The following is a 22,742-nucleotide window of genomic DNA, read 5'->3' as shown; positions in this document are numbered from 1 at the left end:
ATACTGATAGGAAAACAATTTTCAACAAAATTAATATTGCACAGCATGTAGACAAGCTATTTGAGGAATGACTATCTTGGGTAAATACATTATAGATACAAATTTTATCCATTCTATGATCAAATCACACACCCTGTACAGTAACAAGGTCATAACAATGACTAAACTGAACCACATGATATAGTTAAGGCGGCTGAAATTCCCTAATTTATTAATGAAAGAAAAACAACGATTCACTGATGTTCATGGCAAATTTTTAAACTACTGTTAAACGTAATTCAGCACACATATCCTCTGACCTGTTAGAAAACGACATTACCCAAAATCATCGATACGGATGACTCGACACCTGCCATGCCTGAATCGACTGAGTACCCTCCGTTTAGACTCGGCGAGTCTCGGTTTGATCAGGTAACGTTAAACAACAGCCGGACACAGAACGTGAGACTTGCGTTTTTGGATCTGGTTGATTTCTTAAGGCTCACTGCAGACGGGTTTGGAGAAAGAGTGTTTCAACTGAATTGTTTGAGAAGAAATCGCCTTTTGCAGCTCAAAAGAGCTGGTTATTTCCCGCGCTAAAACCAAATCAAAACCAAACAGTTCACTGCAGTGTTTGCTTCTTCCGCCATCACTCCTTGTTTAAGTCGCATGAACAGTGACCTCTGTTGGTGATATAATTTTTGGAAAATGAGATAAGGATTAATGTTGTTGTTTAGAATACGTCAAACACATTTTTAGATTATCGGCAGAAATACAGTAGTATAGCCTCAAATAGTGGGTCAGCATTTTAAATGAATATGTGTTCGAATTGTCCCAAAACGTCATAATCTAATATATATATATATACAGTAGTCAACATTTGAAGTGGATCAAAAAAGTTAATCAAAGTTGTCCTAAAACAAGAACGCATTTTGGTTTTAGGACAACTTTGATGAAAGGTTTTGATCCACTTCAAATGTCGACTACTGTATATATATATATATATATATATATATATTAGATTATGACGTTTACAAGTAGGTATAGGCTATATATATATATATATCTTACTTGTATGTGAAAATAACATTAGTGACCTTTTGAGAAAATTTTTTGACATTCTTTAGGGGTTAAATTACTTACCCCTATAATTAGCACCCCTCAATTAATTATTTTCGAGCGTCAGAATCAAGTATGAAGAGATAAAACGTCGTTAAAAACTATTTTGTGCCAAAGCTAGTTCATTAACAACACTATTCTCTATTAACCAACTGAGACCCTGCATCCTCATATGAGGACATTATATTTTAGTGAATTTCTCTGAGACTATACATGCCACAGTTTTAAGTCTGGATGACCTGTACAGAGCACAATCAGGGCTTTTCAGAGATACTAAATGTTTGGATGTTTCACTATGACCACTCCCTCTACTTGGTCTTCAAAAATGTCTGATTTTAATTTAGTGACACTCTTATGGAAATATGATAATATTTAACATTTTTAAATTGTGTGTCATAAATCAACATCTCAGGAAAATGTAATGGGGTTTCAAATCAAAATATGACTTTCTGTTACGAAACAGGAGGTTGATTTCATACATGTCCTCATATGAGGACACCGGGACTAAAAGTATGTTTATTACGCATTTTGAGAGACACAACAACTGAATAGGGAAATAAATTATATTTCAATATTCCTATGAAATATTATATATTATTATGGAAATCTTGTCAATTATTACTCTCAATATTACACTTCTTTTTCATTACATGTTGCCCCAAAAACACATTAATATGGAAATTAGATGTAGTTTATAGATACATTATATACAGTATAATGAGAAAACCTGTTTATGGCCATTTTACACACATTTTGCATGAAGAAAAATGGTATATCAAATCATTCTGCTATAACACAGTTGAGAATTATCGTTATACAAAAAAAATCCTGAAAACTTAAAATGTATTGGTGATTTTTTTTTTTTAAAAACAATTGTTTTTGCCTATGCATGTTTAAAGAAATTGAGTCCCAATGTCCTCTTCCAAGGACGTAGCATAACTTATTAATGAAATATAATTTTTAATTTTATTTATTTATTTAAAAAAATAAATGTAATGCTCTAAACAATGTATTGACATGAAAAAATAAAAATTTTTTCCTAAAATGGTTTGCCTAGTCTTAAGAGGTTAAAACATGTAGAAACTGGAACATTCACTGCGAGAAGAAAAAAAAAAAAAAGACCATTTTGTATGCATTAGCGACTCAATAACTTTAACCTCAAAGGAAGAGCTGCTTTATTTATTCATTCATTTATTTATTTAATACAGATGATTCACATCTGCTGTTATTGCTCCAGCGGTACTTCATATGTGTAAAGGACCGTCTGTTAGATGTGATAAACAGAGAATATGTTGCGTGCTGCTTTAGAATCTTGCATTCCTCCTTGCACACACACATTCGAACATTTTAATTGAGTTGGAAGAACTTTTTAGGTCTACAGATCAGCCAGCAGACAGTTGGTGTGCGCACATAATGAGGCGGACACACCTGGCGCGCGAAAACAACTGGTTTGGCCCTGGTGTCAGAGTCTGCATCAGCAGCTGACTCCCGCGTCTGGAGAAAGTTTCTGGAACCTCAGAAATCATTTGGCGAATAATTGAAGGGAATTGTGAACATTTGATTAATAATCATGTTTATTAATCACGAAACTGAACTATTCTTGTTCCACACAGACCTGACCTTCAAGACAAGAAGTAGGCCTGACTGTTTTTGGAATTCATGGGATTCTTTAGGGGGAAATCATCATTTGCACAGACACAAATAAATAAATAAAGTGACAAGCATAAAATTAACCAACAAATAGTACAAGTGAAGTTAATTTAGTTTATACAACATGAGTAGGTATAGATACAAATCAACTGAGACAAGTATAATCTTTTGTCATTGTTGTTTTCAAATATGATGCCAAATGACTTAACCACACAATGCCATGTTAAACAGTTAAAGATCTCCAATACACTAGATAAAAAGACTAAAAAAAGAAGACATTAAATACAAAATGTCTCAGTTCACTTCTTGTCCCACTTAATCTGTATTTACTTCCATTGTGTTTTTAAACTAAAACAATGAACCTTTTCCACAAACCAGGTGCTAGATGTTTAACTTTTGAACTATATCAGATGAATAAATGATATTATCTATAGAATCAAGTTGGAATTAATATCCTCCAGGCATGGTGGTGATCTCACTTCCTTTGCTGCTTTCTCTCAATTTGTTACACCTTTAATACACAATATTCAAACATTTAATTGAGATTAATTGTACAAATTAGCCACAAATTCGCCAAATCATACAATATTATGCAAGGCTGTGAGAGTATTGTTTAATTCCCTACATGAAAATGCAGTGCGTTTTATTGTTCTATTTCTCAATGTTACTTTCAGGGTTCGTTTTATTGCAGATTAAGACACTTCCTGGATGTGATCGACCCTCGCACGCTCTTTGTATCAGAGGTAAGCAAGAGTCTTCTGAAATGTAAACCTCAAATGATTTGATAGTTTGTATGTGAATGCTGTTTTCTATGTTTTTTTTGGAAACGTTTAAATGAATGTATGAATCTCTTGGATCAGTTAAAAAATGGATCTCTGCCTCCAGGTGTGACAAATGTGCAGGCCCATTAAAAGTTAATTTGTGTCATGTTTGCTACACTTTTTTGCAGTAATGCCATAGGGAGAACACGTTTTGGTTCACCAAAGAACCTTTCAGTGAACAGTTTTTAAAAGAACTTTTAAAAACTTGTTTTAATTTTTCCTTCGTGTGAAGACCATTTTAATAATATAAAGAAGCTTTATCCATTATAAAAACCTGTTGTGGAATGGATACCATAAATATATTAGATAAATAGATTCCATTGTTGTTAAAGGTTCTTCATAGAACCACAGATGTCAATAAAGAGCCATTTTTACGAGTGTATATAGCTAATGGGTATGTGAGCAGACGAATAAACATCAGCCACTCAAATTTCAATCAAAATTCACATGCGTTGTGTAAAGAACTTCAGTTTTCTTGGTAACTTTAGTTACACAACAAAAGCAAAGTGAGGATGGAATACTTGTAAACATTTCCCTCTTTTGCATCTTTCTCTGTTTTTCACTCTAGCTTTGGGAGGCACAGGTGAACAGGTGAGTGTGAACAGCGTTGAACGCCTTTTACAGGTTGCTATGATGAAAGAACCTGCTCAAATCACTCAACATCTACGTGTGCAGTGTGGCACACTCGCAAGCGGTAGTTCTGTATAGTGGTGTAATGAGAGGAGAATTACAGCTAACCTCAGCATGGTAATTCTCCCATCAGCCCGCACTCACCTCTTATTCTCTCTCGTGTCCTCCTCCTCATCCTGTCTGCTGTCTGTGGATTCATTATGTCCTCAGGCCATCATCCATCCAGACACAGGAGAGAAGATCCCCATGCCCTTTCGCATGTCAGGTAAGGGTGTGAGTGTGTTTTCGGTGTGTGTGTCTGTGTCATGGGTGGTAGGCAGTTTTCTGCTTGTTACCAGCTCTGGAGACTGGAGTTAGGTGGTAGGGGGTCTCTCTGGGCCGATCTGTTGGCAAAGGTCACACTCAGCTGGGCTCTGATTAAACCCTCTCCCTCCTGCTGTCTGGAAGTGTTGTTGGGCCACTCAGAAATAGGAGTATTTTAGTCTTCTGTTAACACCACTATTTAAAGAGAGAACAGTAAGGGAGAGGCCTGCCTGACAATCATGATGGCTACCTCTGAACCATTCTATCTTGTATGAGTAATGAGGATTTTATTAATGTGTTAAAGGTCAGTAATAAAGTCATAATGTTATATGAGAGTCTATAATCCTGATCATTAAACCAATTAAACATGACATGAAATGTATTTCTGTGGCCTGATCCAGCCTATTCAAATGTCAAAATTACAGTCTTAGTGTGACTCCATTATTGGATCAAGGGTTCATTTTCTTCTGAAATAATCTCCTTCATTTTCTTTGTGTTGGCACACGTTTCTCCTTTTCTTTTCAGGTTTTGTGTCCTTTGGTACTCCAGTGGTAGGTCATTGTGAAAAGATATTCAACTTTTCCTTCTTTTCCAGGCCACCAAATGTAAACTTCAAATCACTTCTTGTAAATTACTCCTCCATTTATAGGTTATGGGCCTCCTTTTACCCAATCAGACATTTGCTTCCACCATCTTCAGGCAGGTATGTGTTTTTCTGGTCTTTACAGATAAAATATCAGTCTAAGCTCTGTTTTCTATGAACTCAGTCTCACTGTCTTTCTCACAGTGGCTGAACCAGAGCCACAACGCCTGTGTCAACTACTGCAACCATAATGCAACTAAGGTGTGGTGTATAAGCAATGTAATTTTGACCAGTACATATGGCGATGGCATGGCATATTTTATGTTCACATATAATGTAAAATTATCATTAAAAAGTAATGAAAAAGAAAAATAGAGCCTTGCAAGGATGATGCATTTTTGTAGGCCAACACAGAAGTTAACATCACCCTGGTTCCCTCGACAAAAACCCAAGATAATTTTTCCACTGGCTTTTACATTTTGCAGAAAATATGCTCTGATCAACAAAAGATTATTTAATGTTGACTAATACTTTTTTTTTATAAAATAAGACCTTATTGTAAAGTGCATGCATTATAATGAATAAGACTGCACTTATAATGCATTATATATACAGGCATCATAGAAAGCGTTACTAAATATGTCATATGAATTAATTTTATTACATTTATGTTTTTTTTTTATGTTTTCAGCCCACGCCAATGTCAAAGTTTTTCCAGGGTTACCTTGGTGCAGTCAGCAGTGCCGTTACTATTGCGGTGAGTTCACATGCATACACAAAACTGTATTATGTAATTTGATGTGTAGAAAGAATTATCTTTTAATCATTAAATTTTGAATTGCCATTTAACCCTAACAGAGAAAAATATTATTCATGACTTTTCTAGTATTCTATGAATTTAAATTTAATAAGCCAACTGATGGAGGCTGATAGCATCAAATGAGAGCTCTTTGCTGTATTTCACATTGCTGAATTGCATATCCTTCTAGTCACGCCCCTTGTGTCCTCTAGAGCCAATTAGCTGCCCTGCTGGGTTGAATAGCTGTTTACTCAGCCAATTAACTCAGCCCCACAACACTGCAGCACTGAACACTGATAACTCACAACACAAGGCCTGTAAATTAAAAATGCTTCAGGCTCTCTTTATTTCTCTCTTTCTTTCTCTCTCCCTCACACACACACCCACACCAATCTCACCACATGCCACAGATGATAATGCCAGGAAGTAAATCATTATTCTAATCATTTTTCCGCTTGTAATTCATGTGTGCACTTTGACATGACTATATGAAACTATTTGTTTTATATCCAGTTAACCCCTCTTAGCGCCGACATTCCAGATCAAGAATGTTTTCCAGTGTTGATTGCTTTTATTTTAATATTCACAGGTGGTGACTGTGGTGGTGAGATAGTTATTACTATTGTATTCTGTTCATTCTGTAGTATTTTTATTATATATAACATGGGAGATTGCGGTAAGATGTGTCACCCACCATCTAGCAAACTGTCCATAAAATTTGTGATGTGACCACATATTTAGAAGTGATACAAATTTTTAATGTTAAAAACTGTTTCCATGTCAAGGTACAATCATTTTTTATATTAAAAAATGTATATATAATTATGTATGTATGTATGTATTGATGTGTGTGTGTGTGTGTGTGTGAGAGAGAGAGAGATTGTAATCTGCTTGCAAATACTAACAAGAGTCAAATTCTCGTGATTCTCTCTCACTGGATCCAAATAAGGAAAAGTTGGGCATCAGATGGAATTATTTTTGTGATCGTCCTGTTTTCTAACTGCAGCTCTCCCTTCATTTAGCAAGTGCCAACGTGTGTAATGTTTTGCTGATGCGCCACACTGAGCTGTCAGACGGCATCAGCGTACTGGACGACAAAGGCAATGTGGTGGGCACCTCAAAGCTGGCTGCCAGGCATGTGAGTATGGATCCATTTCCATGTGTAAGGTGAAAGGTTACTGTCAGCTTTTGTGCAGTCCTATTGTGAGTTCTGGACTGATAAATGTCTTTTTGTTCAGGCTCTGATGGAGACATCCCTGACACGTGTTGTGCTGCCCATGCCTGTTCTCTTGCTGCCACCTTTAATAATGGCCATGCTGGAGAGGTCAGAGGAGTTCTGTGAATTTGACATTTCAGACTTGAGTTATTTTTACAGCACCATCACACAGTTTACCACAGAAATCACACACCCATATGCACCATCTGTCCTGGTATATTAGTATTTCAGTTAGATGTGATCACAACTTTTTGTATGTGTTTAAAGGAACAGTTCACCCAAAAATGAAAATTAAATCATCATTTACATAACCATAAATTATACCAAATTCTTACAATTTTACTTCTTACATAGACAACAAAAGGAGATATTTGGCTGTCAACTTCAAAATATGGTATATAGTGGTCCATACAGTATGCTATATTCAATGTTTTGAAGTTGTGCAATTTGAACCTGTTAGCGCTCCACTGTATGGCCTGCGGTACACTGCATGTTTTAGGCGTTTTAGGCTAATTTTACAGGAATGCTAAGGTGTTAATATGCTTAGAATAAAATGTGGCAGACCATGCCTGGTTATAAAACCCTTAGTTATGAGAATCATAGCTTAAATTTCAGCCTTTTCCTTACAGAAATCGTAGGACTACAAAAGACTTAAACTAAAGTGCACAAGTCGCAACATTGTTCTAAATATGGTACAGTTCAAAAGGGTTAGTAAGATTTTTTTCTTTGAAAGAAATTAATACTTTTATTCAGCAAGGAAGCATTAAATTGATCAAAAGTGGCAGTAAAGACATTTGACAAAGAATTTGATCATTTCTGAAGGATCATATGACACTAAAAACTGGAGTTATGGCTGCTGAAAATTCAGCTATGCAATCACAGGACTAAATGTCATTTTATAATATATTAAAATATATGTATATATTATATCACAATATTACTACTTTTACTGTATTTTTTATCAAATTTTTGATCAGTAGCCTTCGTTCAAAAACATTAATTAATCTTACTAACCCCAAAATGTTTGCACGGTTTACTTTTGTGGTTCACTGAGGAAAATAAATTATACACATTTAATATGATGACAAAATTGATTTAAAATCTGTCTAGCCATCCTATGTGGCATTGGAGTTCAAAAGTCCACCTTAAAACCTGATTTTCTTGCATTTAAGCATTTTTTTTTTACTTTTCACTCAAATTATGCTGATAATATAATTCCTTTTATATCAAATTATAAAATGCAAAATGCACATTTCTGTTGATTGACTCTTCACCAGAATTCAATGGGTTTTATGACTGATAGACTATGTCGCAACCTCCTCAAATTCTTCCTGCTCTGATTCGCAGGTGTGTGTGCGTGTGTGTAGGTGTGTCTGTGTGTGAGCCAGTAAATGGTGAGTTGTCCTCTGCTATGCTGCCTGTCAGCTCACCCTCACTGGCTCTCAATGGAGCAAGAACAGGGCTGCAGGAGGGTCACTGCTTTGAGGGTGGGGCTGAGGGCCAGGACTATCCTTGATTAATTAGAGTGCTGAGAGGAGTCTGTGTGATATATGTGTGGTGCTTAAACCTTTCAACTATCACTCTAGCTGTGTCCGAAAACGAAGACAGCTGCTTTGCTAAACAGTCAGTGTTGGTGTTTTTGCATTAAAGTAGGAAAAATGGTTTCAGTCTGGCTTGCAAGACACAACAGTGCCACATGAAATGATCTAGAGGAAATTTTAAATACATGTAATTTAAAAAATTTAAATTTAAGCTTTAGATATAACCAAGCAAATAAATGTAACTACGGTGCTTATTTGCCAATAGAAATTTTACGAAATAAAAAGAATACAAATAATTAAAAAAATTGACATTTATGAACTTAATTGCTTCTTTCAGATGTTATTCTTATAGGGATTAACTACCAATAAGTCATGTAGTGATTTGTATTGTATCAAGATTTTTTAAAATGTGTTTTTTTGGAATATAAAAAATTGGACACACTTGAAGTATTTATATATAGTGCATTATAAAAGTATTTTAATGCATTAATTATGACTTCAAATGTACCTTATAATGCATTGTATGATCTCATGAATACTTGTAAATATAATATTATAATACATTATAATACTTATCAATTCATTGTTGCATCTTTAGACATTTTAATGCATTAAAGTACATGACAAACTACCAATTTCAGATGTAACAAGGAATCTGCAAATATTATAATGCATTTTAACTTACAATTAATGCTCAGAATATATAATGAATTACAATATGAATACCTTTAAAATGCATTATACATACAGGCTTCAAGTAAAGTGTTACCAAAAATTATTTGATTAAATCCATTTTTACATTTAGATTACCTTTGCCATCTAATGCCCACATAAGGTTAATCTTCATAAACACTAATAATTTAATAACACTCTTAAATGTAATCTTTAGCAAATCTCAAGATGAATATCTTTTTTGTTTGTAAGCTAAATGTATTTGTAGCATTTTAAATGGATTTTAGTTTTTAGTGTTTATTTAATTTTTTAATAGAATTGTAATATCTGGCATTTACTGGTTATTGGTCGTAACATGAAAATAAATATTGTGCATCCCTATAATATGATACGTTTCATTTAAAGGCAGCACTGTTGTTTACTATATATGTCACTTCAGTTCAGCTTTGACCTCTTCACGGGAGAGTGACGGATGAGTGTGGTGATTTATTTAGAGCAGTTGATGGACACGATAAAAGCTCTTTAACATACTTTGATCCTTTCCCCCGTTCCGTTTCTCTCCCAAACATACAGAGAGATAGATAGAGAGAGAGAGAGAGAGAGAGAGAGAGAGAGAGTTTCTGGTGGCCAATTAAAGCTCATCATGCGTATGTGTTGATGAAGTCATCATTAGGCAGTCGCTGCCTTCATTAAAGCAGGACTGCTCTGGAGGACTCCTGCAGAGCACGCTATCCCACAACCCCCCACACGCACTGAGGCCAGGGAGGGAGGGGAGGTCTCAGAGAGCAATCACATACAGCAGTTTGAAAGTGTCAGCAAGCGCCTTTAATAACAAAAATGGCAGGAATGCTCCCGGTTTTTGTGCTTTCTGCCAATAATGCACCAATAATGTATTTTGTGGGTGTTTATACGTTAGGCTCCCTCTGCTGCAGAAGCACTCTCGTCTCGGGCTTTCTGTTTACAGCATGGTGTGTCTCTGCGCGTTCGGCCTAGCGCTGCCTGTTGCCATCAGCCTGTTCCCCCAAAACAGTCAGGTGAGCACTCGCACACGCCTCCCTCCATCCGCTCGCACTCTCCCTCTCACTTTCTCGCCGTCCCTTCTCTTTGTCTGCCATGAAGACGGTTATGGTTTAAAATGGTGTTTATTAAGCTGTTCATCCATATGGTTACTGAACTGCAGACATATGTGCTGCCAACTACTTCTATTCCTCTCCCACCCCTCCCCTCCTCCTCTCCTCTCACTCTCTCGCTCCCTCTTTACACTTTTCCAAGGGTTCCAGACGAACGCTCCCTAAAAACTCCACTCCTGTCCCCCCCCACCTTTTCACACCCCACAGGATGTCTGTTTCAGATTCTGCCTCACACACTCACACACTCATTGCCATCTGTTTCTGAGCAAAATATTGCAAGTTTTGGCCCTGGTTTGGATATTTACCAGTGCGCGCTGCTTCATTTGAGCTTTTTATGATGGCTGAAGTGTCAGTTTTGACTGTGAAAAATGCTCGAGGCTGGAAAGACATGGCACACTTTTAATTCTCATCTGATGAAACATTTTAAACATCTTAAGGACTTAATGATTGCTGTGAATGGTTATCTCGCTGTAGCCAAAAGATCTGAATCTTAATGTTAGTAGAAAAATAAAAACATTCCGTAAGCAAAACAGCGGAATCATATGCGATGAAATTTTATCTTTCAATCTTTTCCTGGCACTTCTATTACCACTAAGGGTAAATTAAATGAGCCTAATAGTTATTATTAGGTAATAAAGTATTAACGAAGCTCTAAATGCTGACCACATATATGGTTATTAGCGTGTATTTGCCTCTTGTGATATTTTGACCGCACCTGCTTTCTGTTTCTCAGATCCACGTGTCAGAGCTAGAGCCAGAGATCGCTGCTGCAACAGAGTGCAAGATCCTGACCTACAACAAGGGTCTTTAACCAGTCAAAATGCAAAGCGTCATTAGAAATTTTGATTGCACCTCACTGGATTGTTCCTGCTGTGTGTGAATGTGAATCCTCTCTCAGCCACACACAGAGACAGACTCACACCAGCGCTAATCATCCTCTTTCCATATACTTGAACGTGGAAGTTGCAAATAGAGGATTTCAGGATATTTACAGCAGTGAAAACAAGTGTTCTTTTGAATTTCCCTGTGACATACTTTAAATTTACATAATTATCAGCCTTCCCATTCAAACAGTTTTGTATTAACTGACTACAAATCACAGAAAAATAAATGTTTACAAAGTAATTGTTTTAAAACAATAAATAAACCATCAGTTTTTATATTTTGAACAATTGTAATTGATTTTTGCCTTTTCTTAAAATGCCTTTACAAACCCCAAATCATGCTCAAATTGAATAGGAATTAAAAAATAATAATAATGAATTACCAGTAATTCCCATATGGAAAAGATGTATAGCTTATATATTCTATATAAGTTATGATCTATATTACTTAATAAACCTTATTTGTTACATTTCTGTAGAACTGTCATTATCATTATACACATTTTATTATGTATTATTATTTTATATGCATCCACTGTAATAATCTGAAGTGTGTGTATACACACTATTGTTACAGAAACATTATTCTATAACTGTTTAGGTCAGTACTAAGACTCGATTTTATCTACAATGATTTTTGACATTGGTTTCCTTTTTATTTGCACACTGCAGAAAGCACACACTCAAATATACAATAAAATCAAATGCTTTTGTCTTTTGATTGGTTCAAGAAAATACACAGAAATCCTTTTAAACCTTGTTGTCATAGGTAATGAATGGAAACAATGTACACATTTGTGCAATTCCTGCTTTCTTCTTTTTTTCCATCCATTTGTTCTGTTGTTTTTAGATGATTTTATCTCTGCTTTTATTTGATGTGTTCGAGTTCCTTTGGCTGGGCTGTAAAATGATTTTCTATTTTATCATTAGATCCATCGCTAGAATGAGGGAATGGACCTGTGTGTTTTTCTATCTGGTTGTCACGGGAACAGATCACAGTGGGCAGTAGTGAGGAGAGACATGACATGAAGCCGCATGTAGAATCATTAACCGTGCAGGACTGCCATACACAGTTGCACATAACTGCATTAATGAGGGTAAGATTAGTGCTTATACCTTCCTTTTGTCAGCTTTTGCTTTAATTTCAAAATCAAGAGAAAAATAGTTTTTAATTCTTGAATTTATATGAGAATGAGAGTTCCTGTGAGCACAAAACTATCCTATAAAGGCAAAACAATTGGACAGTATGGACTAAAATCAGGTCTATGAAACTGATCTGTCCTGTGACTCATATTCAGAGAAAACATACATTTTAAATAAAAATGTAATTGAAAATACTTTCTTTGTTCCAGTGTTGGTATAATTACTTACATGCACTGCTCACTGTAATACACTTGTAATGGCAGTCATATATTCAGTAATTTGTAATAAGATCAATGTGTCCACTGCATCTGATTCAGTATGCAACAAAAAGAAAAATGCTGATGACTTGATATAATAAGTTTGTTAACCCAAAAGTCATTGAGGTACCTTTCAAAACAAGCAGCGAAGTATGTTCCACTAGAGCGCCACTCTACATCAACAAGCGTCTGTTTACCATAGGTTCTCCATTTACACCATTACATGCTTAAAGCAGTTCAAACTGCAAAATAAATTGCAGTTAAAAAAAACCTGCAGATGTGGTTGCGAGAATTTTATCATGAAAAATTTGGTAGCAGCAAGTTTTATTGATTGAACTTAAATTTACAGTAAAAAAATGTACATTTAACTGAGATAATGTTAATGTACCAAATTACTAAAATCTGTTTACCTTTACAATATACTGACACATATCTTAAAAACGGGTGATTTTTAGCCACATAATGAATCAAAGTTCATCACAAGTAGCTTTTCCATAAGCTAAGGTAAATATTAATGTATAGAAAGATGCACAATAATGGTAACCCATGACAATAAAATAACACAAATAATAATTTAACAGCATAAGATATAACATAAAACCCTAATGTACATAAATGATAAGAAAAAACTCATATACAGTTCAACAAACAGTACAGTTCATGAAAACCTATAATTGTGAAATGTCACAGAGAACTCAATATTTTTTTCACTGTAAATTATGAGATGACTTGTTCTTTTTCACTTCCAAAAACTACATTTAACCATATTTTACTGTAAAATTAAATTAAGTCTCCCATTAGCTCATATATAGTAAAGGTACTTGCCATTAACCAATTAACATGTTTTTAATATCATAATGTGTCACCTATTTAGTCTTTTATCATTAAAGTTATGATCATTTTCACTAAGACTGTGCAGCTACAGTTTGTACAGTTGCACAATAAGAAATGAGGATTTGCAAAGTTCTTACTCTTTCACATGCATTAACAAACGCCCATCTATTTCTCAATCTCTTTCCTTTGTCAAAGAGGAAAGAGTGCTCTTAGGGAATGCATGGAATGTGTGATGTAAAGCTACAGAGGATGTGATGTGTGCACCTGCACATAGGATTGGATATCTGATGGCCTCAAAACAAACTCACCAAAACAATCTTTTTCGCCCTCTATCTCAATACGCTCTTGTTGTACTTGACAGTGATACTCAGGTGTCATCAGTCTGTGCATTTCACTCTCACAACCCTTGCTCACACTGCAAGCTCAGGGTCAAATGTTGAGGTGAAAGGTCACCTGCGGGTTCGTTTAACACAATCTTCCTCGGTTTCTTTTGACAGGAAGTTAGCATGGTGAGATGAGAGGAAAATTGCAGGCAGGCATTATCCTCTTGTCTGAGTGTGTGTGTGTGTGTGTGTGTGTGTGCAAACATTTTAAAAGGGTAAATTCTTTTTCGTAGGTTAAAAAAAGTTGCTGAAGTTTTTGTGATATCTTTTTTTGGGGAACAATTAGGTGTGAACTGCTTGCTCTGAAACATCTTTATTAATTATGGACATTTTTGATCATGTTTTGCTTGAAAATTAGATGAAGGAACACTATAAAGAAGCTAATGTGTAAATTGGCAAACATTCGCTTTAGTTTATGACTCAAGGAGCTGTTACAGAGAAACCAGCATACATCAGCCTGTATTTACCAGTCAGCCCACTGAATGACATCATGCAAATCACTCACACACACACACACACACACACACACACACACACACTAACCTAATATACACATTTTAGGCTGGTCTAGCTAACGTGTGTCCTGCAGTAAACAAACAAGCTTTTCACTATCACAATAGCAATTCACATACACTTTAAGGTGTCTTTACACAGGCTAGGCTCTGATGACATTGAGACACAATGTCACATAAAAAAGGTACTAATCTGTCTTTGTCATTGTCATGACGGAGCACATATTTCATAATTCAATCATTTGTATTTTATATTTATAATTTTATATATATATATATAATTGGGGGGCAATAGGGATTTCGCCTAGGGCGTCAAATTGGCTAGAAACGGCCCTGCATACACTCTTGCCTCTATGCTGTGGGTACAGGATGGCTCATGTTAAAACTGGCTGGTAAACTGATTCCTCACATCACTTAACTTATTTCAATCTAGTAGCTATAATTACCAAAAGCTGCCACCAATTTCATCAGCATGTCTTAAAGCATTTGGAACTTCTTTTCTTTTCTTTTCTTTTTTTGATGAATTTAGCACGTTAGGCAACATCATCTTGAAATTAATAAAAATGTCAATTTTAGTAACCGACTATACAAAGAAACAACAAAATAATCAGAATAAAAATATTGACTTGTGAAAATTAACTTAATTGTTAATGAAAATAAAACCAAAAAATAAAATAAAAAAGAGCGAGAGAAAGACATTTCTCTCTTCTTAAAGGTGATGCATGTCTCAAACATTGGATAATTCCAGCAGAGGTATGTTAAACAACTGTGTTCAGTCCTCGGTGTAGATTACTTGCTGACCTGTTTAATTCATCCTTAATTCACAATCACCACACTCACATGGTCAGGTTCTCTGCAGTTAGGTTTAGAATATCATGACTAATAACATTAAATAAATAGTGCTTTTCTTGGTCTTGTGTGTTAATTTGGGTAGTGTTTAGGTTGGTCTTAGGCATCAGACATGACATCTATGTCCTCAGATCTGGTCTGTTTGGTGGCAATTCTCCAGCGATTAGTGTGGTGATTTCCCTTCTTCTTCTGTGTGCACTCCGGGCCCTCTTCCTCCAGCTTCTGTCGCTTATACTTGGTCCTGCGGTTCTGGAACCACACTTTCACCTGAGGGGAGCAGAAGACCAGGACATTGGTGAGTAGGCTATACATAACTATGTTGACAGTTTAGCCTGTCAAGACAGATTGTGATTGATGCCTAGAAACACAGTTCAAACGCATTTGTGTTCTAATCGAACCATTTTAATGCCACAGATCACACGCGGTCCATACAAGACATTCAATTGACTCTGTTGCTTTTTTTGTCCATTTTAAATTTGTTTTAGAACTTTGTTGCATAACAGAAGAAATGCAAACAAACACGAATAAGTTATACATTTGAAAATAATTCATTTATTAATTAAAAGATTAATAAAAATAAAAAAAATTTCTAGTTTTTTTTTTTCAATACCGGTTTACATTTCACACATTTCAAAAGAGCAGTCTATGCATACCGCCATAAATAGTCGCATTTAGGGAAACCAAGGACACCTAACAACAACCCCGCAGAAGTGGAAGAAGAAAAAACGATGATTTACCGTTATTTTTTATTTGATTTATTTCTGAAGCGGTCTCCTGCGCGCTTCGCTGAACAAATCCACGAGATGCTGACTGAATCCTGAATCACTTTCCACAAAACATAAGCTTAGAAATTAATTAATAAAAAAAAAAAACACACACACACACACAAATAGCCTATGGCTATGTATTGGCCAATATTTTAACAAAATTATCTTTCTCTTGGGATAGTTGGTATAAAGCGATGTTAATCCTATTATTATTTTAGATTAGTTTTTTTTATAGATTATAAGATTTTGTAAAATTTTACAAATTAAGTGTGCTATGTTGCGATAGCCTACACTCTTAAAAATAAAGGTGCTTCAAAAGGTTCTTCAAGCGATGCCATAGAAGAACCATTTTTGGTTCCACAAAGAACCATTCAGTCAAAGGTTCTATAAAGAACCATCTCTTTCTTACCTTTTTGTAATCTGAAGAACCTTATTTCGCCACAAAGAACCTTTTGTGAAACAGAAAGGTTCTTCAGATGTTAAAGGTTCTTTATGGAACCATTTAGACAAAAAGGTTCTTCTATGGCATCGTGAAGCACCTTTATTTTTAAGAGTGTACTATATCAAATCATGTTAGTTGATGCTTATTTAGCCAAATGGCATAATTTGGAGGAACACTGAGGAAAACTCACTTTGCCAGGGTTTGAATGAAATGTAAACACAAATGAACAAGACAATTAAAAATAAAACGTTTTCAAACTGAGCTTTACATCATTTGATCAGGGTGAATGGGTTTATTCTTACTTATCTGAGCAAAGCAAGCAGGCTAGAACTCATTCCTGGCCTAAAATAAAATTATATCACAGAGCGCAGGTAACAAGTGACACATGGCCAGCCATCGTCCTTTCAGACTCGGATTTATTCTGCTATTGGCCCGTTTCTGGATTTAGCAAGCAGCCCAAGTGTTGTTTACATGATCATGTAGGCCAACAGCAACACCTTGTCAGTACAACATTAATCATTCAAAATAAAAAATGTCTCATTATTATAGTCGTCAGTTTCCTACTCGTTTCCTACAATTTCATATCAAACATTTAATCATAACTTTAAAAACATAGGCCTATTTAGCCTATTATTATTATTATTATTATTATTATTTTATGTGTTTTATTTATTTAATAGCCTACTAACGTTTCTTGGTTTCACAGGAATTATATTAACTAGCTATAGACTTTTTTTCTGTTATAGGCTATTTTGTGAAACTCTTAGTTCGACTGGGCACTTTCTCTACTGCAAGCGAAACAGTAGCTACTACTACTAAAGACCATTTTACTTTTGTGCCTTTAAAAAGATTAGCTATAAAGAGATTTTCGATGTGCAGTTTTTGTTGTGTTATAGCACGAGTTTGCTAATGTTTACCTGAGTCTCAGAGAGACTGAGGCTGTTAGCGAGCTGTTTCCGTTCGGCTCCGACCACATAATGGTTCTTCTCGAAGGCCCGCTCCAGGCGCAGCAGCTGAGAGGGCGAGAACGCGGTGCGGATCCGCTTGGGCTTCCTCGCGAAAGGTCCGTGTAGTAACAGCGTGTCCTGCGAGACGTCGTTCCCTGAAATAATAATAATAATAATAATAATCAATAAAAGGCAACTTGATTAGTTTTTACAGTAGGCGGGACAGAAGAAAACTGCAGCCTGAGAGTATAGGCATCATTTGAAAGCTCTCTTCGTTTAGCCTATACATTTCAACAAATGTGAACGCCAACTATCGACTTTAAAGTAGGCTATCGAAAATGTACCCTGATTTTATGACTATTTTAATTTAGATAGCCTAACTGTTGAAATAGTTTTATAACTATATTTTATGCTTTCTAATTGTAGAATATGTTAGAATAAACATAAACTGTAACCTTTTTAAGAATGTTAAAAATAAACATAACCTTATGCCACTCCAGCTTGATATGGGCGCTTTTGGAGTTATCCTATATCTACACCCGTCTGAACTTGATAAGTAATTCTGTAAAAAAAAGTCTAAATGTTTGACTTTATGACTGAATAATATTTTAGGGATGTATTTACAACTCACTGAAAAATGATGAAAACAATTAACAAAGTTTCTACAATATTTCTATATGACTCTTCCATGGAAATTGCAATCAATTGACAAAATATTTTGCTATATTTCCAATATAAAGTCCAAATAATATAAACATGAATTAAAATCAATAGCCATGCCACATAGTGGCATTTTGTACTTTCTATCATTAATGACCATGTAATTTGCCTATTAACACCCATTACGCATAACCTTTAACCTGATGACTGACTATAAAACAAAAAATTACAGGGTTCGTCGATTTTAAATGTTCTCAATTACAAAGGTTTAACCAAACAAAATCCGGCATTAATTATTAAGAATGGCCTATACTTTTAAAGATTAAGAATGTCCTATACTACCATCATAAAATTAGACTCTTCTTTAAAGGTCATTATCACTGTTAGCTAATTTATTAGCCTTTTTAGCTCATTAATAATATTTGACCTTTATATGAACATTTTTCAGTTCATACGTTTCTTAAGTCTTTAGACAACAGCTTCAACACCAGAAGAGAACAAATCATCCAATGAGCTATGAAAATAAAATTGTGATAATGACGAGGTGTAACGAGTTCATCAGAGCAGATTCGTCATCTGTCTTTACCTCGACAGTGATTAGAAGTCGATAGTGTGGCAATAATAATATTAGTAGAGTAATTAATTAAGAAATAACGGTCAACTAATAAAATATTAAACAATTAAAGGTCATCTTGGAAAAATAGCGGTAATGTAGCCTAATCTTAGGTTATTTACCATATGAAAACAACTCACAAACGGCATTAAGGCTGATTAAATGTAAACTGCATTTTGCTGTAGGCAACATGAAACTGGTGGAAAGTCTGAATTCAAGATCAAGCAATTACTGTTATCAGAACAGTTCTCCAATCCTGCTATTATAAGCTTATACGAACATAATGCATTCATTTTGGGAGGTATGACATTGTGCTTTTGTGCGCGGACAGCCCAGTCTAAATCTGTGTCCCGCTTCAAGTATCGCCTCAGGGCATCATTTGTGGTTTTCATTTCAATACGAACGCCAGCTATCCCGCTGCACAGTGCTGGTAAGCGACCTGTAGCCGCAAGCGAGCATTTATGACAATATGTCAGATAAGTTCAGAGACAGACTCCATGCCCTTTAACGCACAGCACGGGCTACTTTTATTGAGTACTCTTGGAAAAGTAGCCTACATGTACGTGTAAATATGCAGAGGTTATTTTATTATTTTCATAGGTGAAAAAGTTGTTTAATGCGCGGTGGATGCAAATATTTGATAAGATCGCTTACCTTGAAACCGATGGCCAAAAAACCTGTTCCTTAAGACCCACGGGTAGAAATTCAGTGGTTCACGGTGCTGCGTGCCAAAGAAGTGCGGGTGCTGGAGGTGTGTGCTGCCGAGCTGGTGTGGGTGCATGCTGAGAGGTGCATGGTTCACAGTCTCCGAAAACACCAGTTCGGGGTTTGGATAGAGCGCGCGGCCTGCGGGGCTTTGATACCCGTTAAGAAAACTGTCAGCAGGCGCCGCGTAGCTTAGGGCGGTAGGGCGAATAGGGTCTTCTGGTGTTAAGGGGCTTTCCTTCGCCACCAAAGACTCAATGGTAAAACAACGCTTTCCCGTTGCCGAGAACATTGTCCGTGACGGAACCAGTACAGTCCAGCAGATGAGGTTCACCTTCGCGTCCTTTCACAACTCCTGTAGTGACCTCTGTCAGCAGCACTATTTTAGAAAGACATTGTAGAGAAGTCAGATATAAACTAAATATAAAACACCTTAATATTCCCTACTTTGGCCAATTACTGTGTAATCCATCGATCCACGAGTGTCCATAAATCATGAAAAGAAAAGTGAGAATAAAAGCTCGAGACCCATCGATTTGGATTTGAGGGACGCCACACAGTGTCGTCTAAGACTTGCACTCATTGGATGAAAGCCCTTGGCGCACAGAGCTCCGGCGGTGGGCGGGTCCTTCGTTCATTTGGGTCAGATAATGAACTCTATTAGTTTGATCATTCACTTCAGTGGGGTTGCCTCCAACAGGTCAGTTGCTACGCTGTAGATAATCAAAAACTATTTACCTTGTCACGCGTCCAACAGTACGCAAGCCTTCAGGGTGTACCACAATCTGTGCTCTATTCCAGCCTTATATTCGTTAAGACTAAGAGGTTTGCTTTTTTAACATTTCATTCAAATGTCACGTTTCTTCAGCTTTTCATAAATACAGCGACGATGGTGAGCCCTAGCTACTAACCCAAAATGTTACAGTATTAGTAAAAAAGTGGATGTTTTTGTTGCTTCGATGGCTTTATTTTTTTTGCAACAAAAGCAAGAATATTTCCAAGAAAACAAAAATAGCCTAATAGTTTTTTTTTAATTGAGTGAACCCACAAACTAACATCTCTGTCGTATTAAATTTGAGATCTTAATAATGTTAGCATCTACAGAGTTAAGTAGACCAAATGAGTTCTAGTATTTATTTTCATTTTCCATCCACCTTTTATAACGTGCATAATTTTCTATTTGATGAGCAGTTTCATTAATAATAATAATAATAATAATAATAATAATAATCTGCCAGATCGCATGAGCCTAACTAATTTATTATTAGGCCTATTGTTGTTGTCGTTGCTGTTGTTGTTGTTGTTATTTTACTTGTTATTATTAAAGTTCTGCCATTCACTTAACAATGAAACGTACACCGAGTACAACTACATTCGTCAAAGCGATGATAATTCTTTTGTCTATACAAACCTCTTACAGTCATCTTTTAGTCTTTAACCAGTGCCTGTTGATTATAACGAGGAGTCGCTGACCCGTTTACGCAGTAACGTATTAACTTGCTTCACTGCGTGATTTCCAGAACTGCACATTGATAACATCTCATGGCAGGCCAGGCCGCATGCACCTGTCTCCGATCACTCAGCCGGTCAGCGGACTGCCCACACACAATACGGCATTATGGGGTCTACACGACTGAGCGGGTAAATTATTGAAAATATTCCATCTCAGTGTTTTGATAAGAGTTGTGCAGGCATTGCGAAGAAGGCTTCAAGCTATAGCTCACGAACTCCTGCCTCGCTATTAATTTACAGGCCGATGTATTATCTTGTGGGGCTGTTCAGCAAACGTTTCATGTTGTGTTTTTAAAGCTAATGATTAGGCTAAATGTTTGACAGGCTCGTTAACTCCAGTGCGCATTAGAAAATCATTACAGAGTGCAGAACAACATGTTGAGCGCCTATTTAGAAAGCAAAAACCCGTGAATGCGCAAAGTCATGCATTAATTTAAAATAAACCCCTATACACTAAAAGAATAAACTAGACGTCGTCTCGCTTATTATAACTCAAACCTTAGTTGTGCCAAGATCATAGATTCAATAAATTGTCAAAGGCTCGTACTTTGTTTACATTTATGTAATCCAAATTATTAATTACCATTATTCGAAAAAAAAAAAAAAAATTTTTTTTTATGAACGTCATATTTAAATCATATGTTTTTATCAGCACATTGTATAGACAATAAGTAACAATGGCTTCCAAATTGTTCGTGTAAATATTGTTTTGTGTGTGTGTGCTATTGCTTTTGCTATATTACTTTGAATACAGTCTTCATCGCTGTATACAGCTGCCTAAATATTAGCTAATTATTATCTTACTAATAATTTTAAAAGGTATTGTTCTTGCTTTTAAGTCAGACAGACCTAATTATTTGAATCTTTAAATTACTTGCACTTAATTAAAGTGTCCAGTGTTTTTATTGTCCTTGGCATTTAGTATCTTGATTGGACAAGTGACAAAGTGACAATCTCTGCTGCAGCAGTTGTAAACTTTTTGTCAGTTGTATGCTGAGTTACAACATAAAACATGATTAAATTGTACAATATTAGTGTAATGACTTAAGATATACTCAGCATCTGAAATTAAGGTGGTAGCAATTACATCCACTTTCATAGCAATTATAGACTACTAAAGTGTTGTTGCCCAATACCTGCCGAGTTTTCACTGTACTATTAGTTGCAGAAATCTTCTCAGCATTTTAGACTATGCTCAGCCTTTCGGACAGAGCAGTGTTCATGGCATTGCATAAAATGAGCAGCAAATCATAATTTGCACTATGTCACACAAATTACATTTTATATTTCATATCTATATAATTCCTCATGAACATAAGAAATATGGAACATACTTGTTCATACAGGCATTCTGAAAAAAAATGTTCATGGATCTAAAAACTACCATGCTGAGAGAGAGAGAGAGAGAGAGAGAGAGAGAGAGAGAGAGAGATGGGAGGACGGGAGACAGATTTAAACCTTTCACCAAAAGGAATCATTTTAAAGGAGGCTAGGCTGTAAGCAAACACTATCTCACTTTCTCTCTCCCATTCCCTGATTTGAAAACTGGGATTTCTTAAGTGAAGCCAGACACTGTCATAGATTCAAAGAGCACATCCAAAAACCAAAAGAACTTACCACTATGACACGCAAATATGGAACCCTTATGTAAGTGAGCTGTCTTTGGACAATATGTTGAAGAGCTTGTTGATCATCCAAAACTACATTCATGGTTTGACTAAACTTAAAATATGTATTATATATTACAAAATATAATATTTAATATAATATATTGTTACAATAACACACACA

General features: G+C 35.7%; 1 protein-coding gene and 1 pseudogene across 1 annotated transcript; one reads left to right on the top strand and one right to left on the bottom strand.

The window, feature by feature from the left end:
• Positions 1-354: 354 nt before the first annotated feature.
• LOC107678517 (sideroflexin-5-like) lies at positions 355-11,590 on the top strand (annotated as a pseudogene).
• Positions 11,591-15,239: 3,649 nt separating this feature from the next.
• Positions 15,240-19,731, bottom strand: LOC107678523 (homeobox protein EMX1). Its single transcript, XM_016473794.1, has 3 exons — positions 19,389-19,731; positions 17,432-17,616; positions 15,240-15,572 (listed from the first exon to the last, which is right to left on the bottom strand). The coding sequence occupies exons 1-3, from the start codon at positions 19,729-19,731 to the stop codon at positions 15,405-15,407; spliced, it is 696 nt and encodes a 231-aa protein (XP_016329280.1). The 3' UTR covers positions 15,240-15,404.
• Between the last annotated feature and the right edge of the window lie 3,011 nt (positions 19,732-22,742).

This window comes from Sinocyclocheilus anshuiensis, unplaced genomic scaffold, assembly GCF_001515605.1.
Source record: "Sinocyclocheilus anshuiensis isolate Anshui unplaced genomic scaffold, SAMN03320099.WGS_v1.1 scaffold536, whole genome shotgun sequence".
Lineage (NCBI taxonomy): Eukaryota > Metazoa > Chordata > Actinopteri > Cypriniformes > Cyprinidae > Sinocyclocheilus > Sinocyclocheilus anshuiensis.
This window is presented reverse-complemented; position numbering and strand designations above follow the sequence as displayed.